Raw genomic sequence first — 10,359 nt, 5'->3', positions numbered from 1 at the left:
ATGAGTGGCAACATGTCAGGACCTCTTGACCGACCATTCAGACCAAGTATGTTTTCAATCTTGATTTAGCAATATTTCCTCTTTTTGCCCTTTAATTTGGCATTGAATTTGTTTTGTTGTTTTGCATTATTTCCAGAACAAGTTAGGTTATTAGACTAATTAATTTGTGTTAAAGTATCATATTGTTAGGGAATGGATTGTCGGTTTGCTTATATAGACTTGAGCAATTCTTCCATCATGAGCTAGATTTTAGGGTTGAGTTCAAGTGCCATATTTTTACATAGTATCAGAGCAGGTTCAACCCGTTTAGATTTCTGATCCATGCTCAAGTTAGGCTTGGGCGTGAAGGGGTGTTAGACTAATTAGTTTGCTTCCTCATTTGTGTGAATGTGTACTTTTATAGGTCTAGAAAACATTGACATTCAAAACCATGAGCATGAGAGGAAAACAAGGCTTGGGTCTTTCAAGAAGAAGGCAGTTAATGCCTCTACCAAATTTAGACATTCTTTTACAAAAAAAGGCAGAAGGAACAGCAGAGTTATGTCTGTTATTTTTGAGGATGAGCATGATGCAGAGGAAATAAAGGCAGTTGATGCATTCCGACAAGCACTTATCTTAGACGAATTACTTCCCGCAAAACAAGATGATTATCATAAATTGTTAAGGTGATTTACCTCATTATGTGTTTTTGATGACAAGTATTTCTTATCGAAAGATTTAGATCTCGTCTAATCTTTAGTCTTAATGATGAAACAGATTCTTGAAGGCTAGAAAATTCGATATTGATAAATCAAAGCAGATGTGGGCTGATATGATCAAGTGGAGGAGCGAATTTGGTGCAGAAACTATTGTGGAGGTAAACTTTTTTAAAATGTTGGTGAAAATTTGTGTAGAAGTAATCATAATCCAAGAAATTTGAGGGAATGTGTTGTTGTACATTTTTATTAGGACTTTGAGTTCAAGGAAAAGGAAGAAGTCCTTAAGTACTATCCACAAGGGCATCACGGAGTTGACAAGGAGGGAAGACCAGTTTATATTGAAAGAATTGGTCAAGTAGATTCTGTCAAGCTTTTACAAGTTACAACAATGGATCGCTATCTCAAGTACCACGTGCAGGAGTTCGAGAGGACCCTCAATGACAAGATGCCTGCCTGCTCCATTGCATCCAAAAGACACATCGATACAAGCACAACTATTCTAGATGTGCAAGGAGTGGTATGTCACCGTGGAAAAACTAAAAGAAGGAATTTATGTTTATTCTATTGCGAGCTTATACTAATCAGTAACTTAAACTATATAATTCGTGGAGTAGGGACTGAAGAACTTCAACAAATCAGCAAGGGAACTCATTCAATCCCTCCAAGCTATTGATGGTAACAATTATCCTGAGGTACTTGATTCTTTTGCAAATAGCTTAAGCCATTATGTTATATATATATATATATATATATATATATATATATATATATATATATATATATCTTCTTGTTTGATGTTCTTATCTTGATGAGTTGCTGAGTTTGCTTGCTTACTTGAATTTCTTTTATCACTGCTTAGAGCTTATGCCGCATGTATATCATCAATGCTGGTTCTGGATTCAGGCTCTTATGGAACTCTGTCAAGTCATTCCTAGACCCCAAGACTACAGCAAAAATCCATGTACATGCACATAACGTCTTTCCTTCTAGATGCATTGATTCTGTCTCACTCTCATTAGAATAACAACTTCATGGCCCTTTCTTTTAGGTTCTTGGTAACAAATACCAGAGCAAGTTGCTTGAAGTAATTGATGCCAGGTAAAAATATAGGTAGACAAATATTTTCTCTAGTTTCTTTAGCTTTTAGCGTAACTCATGCTTCTTGGATGCACATGTTTATTAGCTAATTTAGCATATAATAGGAGAAACATTCTTGAATAGTCATATTTATTTAGCTTGAAATGTGCATTTAAAAGTGGCTTTCCTGCATAGAGCCTAATGCAATTTATATTCATTGTCTTATACCAGCGAGCTGCCAGAATTCTTAGGCGGTACGTGCACTTGTGAGGACAAGGGAGGATGCATGATTTCTGACAAAGGCCCATGGAATGATCCTGAAATAATGAAGGTACATTTCAACCTCAGAATTTTATATTTACTTACCTTATGGCATATATTCTGAATGTACAGTTCCAATTTTACATGTCTAAAATGTGTGATTAATTTGATACCAGATGGTTCATAACGGTGAACATAAATGTTCAAATAGAATTTTCATCTCAGAGGATGCAAATGTTTATCCTAACGTTCAAAGGGATTATGTGGCTCATACTCAACTCTCCCCTGTCCAAGAGGAAGTAAGATACTTCGTCATCCATCATTTATGAGCATATGTCCAATTTTTTTTACTTTGAATATTTCATAAATGAGGGTTCGAACTTTCTTTGCTGTTATTTTGATACTAATCCTCATACTTTGAAACCGATTGTACTATGGCTTACCCGTTAACCATATTTGTACTTGTCATATTTTCTTTTTTATCTATTCATTTACTTCAAGTAGAATAAAATGGAACTGTATTGTAGGTTGACATGATGAACAAAAACTACCCTAGAGCATATGAACATGAAGACTATATGCCTATGGTGGACAAGGCAGTTGATGTAACTTGGACTAAAGCCAAGGGTACAAGTTCTTCTTCCATTATTCAGCAGATGTTACTACAACAAATATAGGATTTTGTGGCAATTATTTAATGGCAATAATAAATATGGATATTTATAACCAGCACTCTATATAAATGCCGTTAAACGCTTTAGAGACACTGGATTCAATGTCATTTACTCAATTTCCACTAAAAGGAAAATACACTTCCGCTAAATCTCTCTTTTGTGGTAGTGTGTTGTGCTGACTCAAAATAACCAATTGCATGTATCTAATGCTTTCATCCTACTTGTCTCTTCTTTTATTAACTTCTATCCGTCTTTCTTTGCAGGCAGAGATTTCTTCCCAATCCACGATGCTTCTAAGTCACCTGACGGATTTAGCAACCATCTATTTTCCGGAGTTATGACCCTTGTAATGGGCATTGTGACATTAGTCAAGATGACTCGAAACATGCCAAGGAAGCTTGCTGATGCCACCCTGCAGGCTCATGGCTATCAATTAAGTGAACCTACCATATCTTCAAGTGAGTACTTCAGCATGATTAAGCGTATGGAAGAACTTGAGGAGAAAGTCATTACTCTTACCAATAAACCTGCTTCCTTACCTCCTGAGAAAGAGGAAATGCTTAATAATGCCATGAAACGCATCGATACTTTGGAGCAAGAGCTTTCGGCTACTCATAAGGTATAAATATCCTTTCAAAGTTAGAAAATATATTATATTTGAGGTACGGTATAATATAATCTGCATTTTATTTTTTTACTGGCAGTCTCTTGAGCTAGCTCTGGTTCGTCAAGCGGAACTTCTAGCATACATCGAGAAGAAGAGGAGGAAGAAGAAGTTCTTACGAATATTTTGAGTCTATTTTAAATGGTGTGGGGATGTATTCTTCTTGAGACATCCAAAGTTTAAAAATAGGTTTGGCTCGATCGGGTGAATCAACTAGAGAAGAAGATGTTAATCAGGAAAACTAGAAGTCTTCTCTGCTCCTGTGATTATCTGAAAAACAAGAAGCAACAGGAACACTGAACGTGGGATGGTTGGATTCACAATATTTTGGTCGACCATTGCTGTGAAAAGATGTCAATGATCATTAATTGTACATAGTTTGAATGGAATGGACTAATAGGGGTCTAGACTCTAGAGAAGTTTGGCACTGGGCTATGTATTGAAGTTGCATGTGTAAATATTTCGAACACTATCAATGCAGTTAAAATCGCTTGTAGGTTTCTTATCTTTTTCAAGTCTCTTATATAAAGATTATACTGTTTATGTGCAGTAAGAAAGAAAGGCAGAGGGAGAACAACGAATTGTGTACCTTTTCAATGCAGCGGAAATTGTTGATCTCACCACTAATATAACTTTCCTATGTAGAACTTTGATCCTCTAGGAAACGAAGTTAATTAATATCCGCGTACTAATTGCTTTTCTTATGTGTGTTTCATGAAGAGAACTAGAGAAATCACTTTCTCTATTGAAGAAGAGGAACATGTATAGATGGAGAAGAAAGAGAATTATTTTCTTGTTCTCACATTGCAAACAACAAGTGCAGTTCTTATTCACTTTACCGATTGTGCCTCTCTTTCTTCCAAACGTATATGTACCTGCGCAATGTGCAAAAGTTATTAAAGAATATTGATTCTTTGAATACATGATCACATTTTATAAAATCAAAGGAAACAAATCATATAAATATACACACAGAATCATCAAATAACATTTTGATTCAACACATATACCATAATTATACAATTGTTTGTATAAACATTTCAAAGTATAACATGATTCTTGATGAGAGTTAATTAGAACCAGAGTTACAGTTAGTTAGAATCACAGTTAGTTAGCTAGTTAAAAGTTTGTTAGTTAGTTAACTTGTTGCCAAGTCACAGTCGAGTTAGTTAGGTTGGTTAGATTGATTTATTCATGTATATATGTACATACATCACTCTGTAATGATTATCTTGTCATTCATTTTTCTCTTCAATGGAATACATTTCTCATAATTCTTCTCTCTAAACTTGTTCCTCTCATGGAAGCTCAACCTCCATTAATGGAGGAAAGCTACTACTTCAGCAGTCTATACTGCTAGTTTTCTCATGGTACAAAGCATAGGATTGATCCTGGCTCCTTTCTGCATCTCAATTGATTTGTGAGTATCATATTACCTTGCCAGATTGTTTTTTTTTCCTGATTTCAGGGAATTGTGAATTCGTTTTTCTCTCTAGTCCTTTATTACTGCTTTCCTATTGTTTCAATTGGAAGTTGCAGTTCTTTGGAATTGTAATTTGCAATTCCAGTTTGCAAAATTGCCTTGGTATTTTGGATCTAGTTTTCAACCCAAATCGAACATCTATTCGAGAATATAGTATAGTAGCCATGGTTGATACTCAAGCTAATCAAAACTCAGCTAGCACCACATCCACAGCTAGGATGGACATCACCGATCCTTTCTATTTGCATCCATCAGAGAGTGCATGCACAAGCTTACTACCTAGAGTTTTTGATGGACCTGGATACAAATCCTGCAGACGAGCTGTTCTTAGAGCCTTATTAGTCAAAATTAAAACAAGATTCATCAATGGAAAACTTGTGAGACCAGATTCAGATGATCCAAACATCATGCAATGAAAAATGTGTGATGATATGGTGACCTCTTTTATTTTGAATTCTCTTTCACCAAATCTGTGCGATGATTTACAATATGTGAACAATGATAAGGAACTCTGGGAAGATTTGGAGGATAGGTATGATCAAACAAATAGTTGTAAATTGTATCAGCTTCAAAAGGAGATAAATGACCTTGTGTAGGGAAATGTAAATGTCACTGGATATTACACAAAGATGAACAAGTTGTGGGAGGAAATGAATACTATTGTTGTTAATTCTCAGTGCACTTGTGTATGCATCTGTGGTGGAAAGACCAAAATGCACAAGGCTGAACAAGATAGGCAACCTATACACTTCCTAATAGGACTAAATGAAATGTCTACTTCCATAAGAGGCAACATCCTAATGATGAGCAACTTACTTGGCATGGCACAAGCTTTTGGCATACTACCACAAGAGGAAAGGAAAAGGGAAGTGAAGCCTCATAAGCACACAACTTTAGAATCTACTTCCCTAAGTGAATCGACCTCAACACACAATGGTGCAGGACCTAAAGGTTTTAGAACAAACTACAACTCATATAAAGTAGTTGCTAGTAGTTCTGAGAACTCCAACAACAATAATGTACTTAGAGGTGGCTCTAACAATGGTAACTCTTACTTACAGAACAGGTCAAATTTGTTTTGTGATTTTTGCAAATGATCTGGACACACAAAAGAAAGATAATACAAACTTCATAGCTACTCATCAAGCTCAAGATTTCCTAAAGAAAAGGGCTCGGGTTCTGTAGCAAGTATGTACACTACTGAGGTGGATAGAAACCATTGTGAGGAGGCTCATGAGTTGAAAAAAAAGATGCCAATGAATTTGTCTAAAGATCAATATGAGCAACTTCTCAATCTTTTGGGAACTCTACAAGTTGGGAATGGAACTTACAGCTCAGGAAACATGATGAGTGGAGTTGTGAACCTGGCAGGTATACTTGCTTGCTACTCTTTAATTACTGAAATAAGTGATCTATTATGTGAGTGTGCAAAACTAACTACTGGCTCTTGGATCATAGACTCATGAGCATCACATCACATGACCTACAAAAAAACTAACCTGAATATATTAGAACACTACCATATCTTTTCCTAGTCACACTAACTAATGGTTACAAGGTCAACATAACTGAAATTGGTGATGCTTGTTTGAATGCAGCCTTAACTCTATACAAAGTGTTGTTTGTACCTAGTTTCAAGTTCAATTTGGTATCAGTTCATCTTTTAGCCTTGCAACTTAAAGGTATGGTTAGTTTTAACAATTTCTCTTGTTTACTGCAGGGCCCTTCTCTAAAGAGCCCTCCGGAACTTGGTAGGGACAAGAATGGCCTATATTTCCTATGCCCCAAATTCCACAACTGTTGCCCACATTCTGATGGCTACGATGCATCTCATGTCACTTATCAATTCTCTAATTGTCAACTAGTTTCCTCTATAGTCAACTGTGAAAAGGTCTTGGCTAGGAATGAATGTCAAGCTTCACCATCTCCTACTGTAAAATACTCTCAAACTTTTAATAAAGAAGCTTGTTCTATTACTGATTCTCCTTCTTGTTCTATTGTTAATTCTTCCTCCTTTGTCTAATGACATGAATGTCATTTTCGATATTTTTGATAAAATTATCATTTTACCCCTCCCGTCAGTTGCTCCGAGTCATTTTAGATTGGGTTTGAAAGTTATTTTTTGGAAATCTTGTGAAAAACTGAGGTTTTGATAAAGAAATGAGTTTTAAAGGCTTAAGTTGTCAAATTTTAAGTTTAGGAGTTATTGGGAGTTTTGATTCTTAAAATGAAATTACGTCGATTCCATCAGTTTTGAAATGTGGAAATTGGTCTAGGAGAGTTGTCGGAATAAGATTTGGAGTTGAAACTTGGATTTTAGGTCCAAAGTTGTAAATTGAGTTAAAGTTTGATCCAAGTTTGACTTTAGTTAACATTTGGGGTCCGGGTGACCGAATTGGATTTCTGATGCTTCGATTAGTTTCGAAAGGTGATGCTAACACTAGGAATGACTTCGTTGTAATTTTTAGAGCTCCCAATGATATTTTGGATATTTTAAATATCGAAACTTGTTTAGTTGTGACTTATTGGATTTTGGGTCAAGGAGACCTTGAATTCGAATTACGATGAGTCCATTAAGTCCAAAACGTCGAATTTAGTAGGGATGCATACTTGATTTGTGTTCACGGGGTTTCAAACGAATCACGAGGGTCTAATATGAGATCTTATGTTGTGTGCTAGTGCTGTCATCTGTCTCAGGTATATTGACCTCGGTGATCGCGCCTCTATACCCATATTCGTGGAAGGCAATGTAGGTAGCCTTAGTGTTCGAGGCAAAACCTCCTCATTCTCAAAGGTCAAGATTGGTTATTCTCCGCGTTCGCGGAGAGTAAATTGTGCTAGGTTAACGAAATTTCCAAAAGTCAGGAAATGACCCTATTTCCACCATTGTTGAGTTCTTAAGCTCGGATTGGGCGATTTTCTTCAAGGTTTTTCATGATAAGACTCTTGGTTAACGTATTTCTATCTATTTCCTTCAATTCTCATTGAACATTTATGGATTTTAACTTCAAAATTGGGGTTTCAAATTCGGGATTTTGGGGTTTTCTTGAAGATGAATTTTTAAAAGAAAATGGGGATTGTGGATTCATTTTAACCCCATTTTTGAAAAGTTTTCACCATTAGATTCTTTATTACTTGAAGAGTATTTTCATCTAAAAATTTTCAGATTCCGAGTTCATTTTCCGACATGGAATTTTTGACCATTTTACTCTTTTCACCCAAATTAACTGATTTTAGTGTCATTGGCTTCAAAATGTGATTGTGGGTCTATATTTGATTAGATTGTGCTGATTTGGAGTATCTTCGAAGAGGAAAAATATTGGATTTGAGTTGACTGTGACCTTGGCTAAGGCAGCGGAATTTTTAAACCTATTCTAAAGCTTGTAGAATCATGTATTCGTGTCTTATATGTTGATGATTGATAGAGAGTAGTTTCAAGGACTATGTATATTCAATTGAACTTGATGATAAAGAGTGGGGTAATAAAGGAAAAATTGAGATGGGATAGCATGTTGTGTTCGATATGATAAAACCTTGGGCTTGTGGTGGTTATTTGAATATATTTATATGTTGTTATGGTATGAAGTATGATTGTGGAATTCAGATAAGGGTAATTGTCTAAATGTTATGAATCATAGGATATTGACTAACTGTATGATTGTGGACTATATGGCATTATATGTGATTATTCATTATGTATTCACTCATTACTTGTGCATGTGATTATCTGTAATGGATGATGAAATGATATGAGTGAGATACTGGATATGTTGATGGCCGAGGTCTCTACTGGTCATGGTTATTAGCTGAGGACTTTTTCTGCGGCCGAGGTCTCTTTCAGCAAATACATGGTCTATGTGAGGCCCCCATGCATTTCGGTCTGAGGTGATCAGCGGATGTTTATCATTTAGGGCGAAAGAGAATGTTGTTTTTTGAGGGGAAGGGGGTGATACCCGTTGGTACCGAAACAGGAGATATCTCAATTGGGGGAGAGAATGGGTAAATACCATATGACCCAATATATCTGACAAGTCGGGCAGACATGCACTATGATATGTGACATTACATTGCATTTTATTGCATCATACATCTTTGGCCATTGTGGACTGTTTTACCCCTAATATTCTCTTGATATATATTATTGATTGTGCTTACTGCTTGCAAATTAAATTGTACGGTTGTTGAGGTATATAAATACTGTGCTGCTAGAACTGTTAGACTAGGCTGATGTTTGTGCAGGTTGTAGTCTGGGGGGTTGGATTGTATGGTAGGAGTAAGTGTATTTTACTAGCTTTGTCTAGTCTTGGTTGTTTACTTGCTAGATACCACGTTGTTGGTACTCATTCCTTGCTAACTACACTTGTGTAGGTTTTGAGCCCAGACAATGGCCCAGCTTTTTTTATTTTCATTCGAGAATTTCTGAGGTGATTCAAGAGGTAGCTGTTGATGCCATTAATCTTTCCTATTCCTCTTTACTTATTACTTTCTTCTATTCGAGGGACAAAGTTTGAGACTTTTATTTATTTCGTATCTTGTATTAGAAGAGTTGTACATGTGACAACCAATTCGTGGGAGATTTTGTAGTTGGATAAGTTTTCACTTTATCTATATTTATCTATCTAAACTATCTTCTGCTTTTACCTTCCGCATTTATTGGGTTTAAGCTGACTTGTTCAGTGGAAAAAGATATGTTTCATCACGCCCGGTTTTTGGGTCGTGACACTTTGCTGTCAATTCTACTCAAAATCATGATACTGAACTCTTGTTGCATGCTAGATTAGAACATGCGCCTTTTGTAAAAATGAGGTGTATCTCCACTATACTTATAAACCTTTCTACCAAACAACCTTTCACTTGTACCATATGCCCTATGGCTAGACAAATCAAAATGTCTTTCCTAAAAATAACAACCACCACCACCAAAGCTTTTTACCTCCTTCACATTGACCTATGGAGACCATACCACATACCCACACATGATGGTTATCACTAATTCTTAACCATGGTAGATGACCATAGTAGATCAACTTGGACACACTTACTCAGATGCAAAAGCAATGCACTACAGACTATAAAAGCCTTCATAGCTCTCATAGAAAACCAATTTCAAACCAAACTAAAAACCATCAGATCTGATAATGGTCTTGAGTTCAAAAGTATTGAGGCAACCTGTTTCTTTCTGGAAAAATAAATCACACATAAAAAATTATGCCCTTACACACCTCAATAAAATGGTGTGGTGGAAAAGAAATACAAGTATCTTCTTGAAACAACAAGGGCACTCCTATTTCAATCTAAATTACCAATGAGATAATGGGGAGAATGTATCTTGACTGCTACCTACCTCCAATGTATCTTGACTTCTACCTTCCTCATTAACAGACTACCTACCAAACTTCTACAAAACAAATCCTTATATGAATTGCTATATCTAAAAGGCCCACATACTCTCATCTTACAAGCTTTGGCTCCCTTTGCTTTTACACAACCTTGAAAACTCAC

The 10,359-nt window shown here is 36.0% G+C and overlaps 1 protein-coding gene across 1 annotated transcript; it reads left to right on the top strand.

Annotated features, from left to right (window-relative positions):
• Positions 1 to 3,975, top strand: LOC129876752 (phosphatidylinositol/phosphatidylcholine transfer protein SFH3-like). Its single transcript, XM_055952250.1, has 12 exons — positions 1 to 46; positions 404 to 665; positions 757 to 856; positions 949 to 1,215; positions 1,313 to 1,390; positions 1,558 to 1,659; positions 1,747 to 1,796; positions 2,007 to 2,106; positions 2,213 to 2,335; positions 2,564 to 2,663; positions 2,974 to 3,329; positions 3,415 to 3,975. The coding sequence occupies exons 1-12, from the start codon at positions 1 to 3 to the stop codon at positions 3,502 to 3,504; spliced, it is 1,674 nt and encodes a 557-aa protein (XP_055808225.1). The 3' UTR covers positions 3,505 to 3,975.
• The last annotated feature ends 6,384 nt before the right edge of the window (positions 3,976 to 10,359 follow it).

This window comes from Solanum dulcamara, chromosome 12 (assembly GCF_947179165.1).
Source record: "Solanum dulcamara chromosome 12, daSolDulc1.2, whole genome shotgun sequence".
Taxonomy (NCBI): Eukaryota; Viridiplantae; Streptophyta; class Magnoliopsida; order Solanales; family Solanaceae; genus Solanum; species Solanum dulcamara.
Note: the sequence above shows the minus strand (reverse complement) of the source record. Positions and strands in the feature narration are given on the sequence as shown.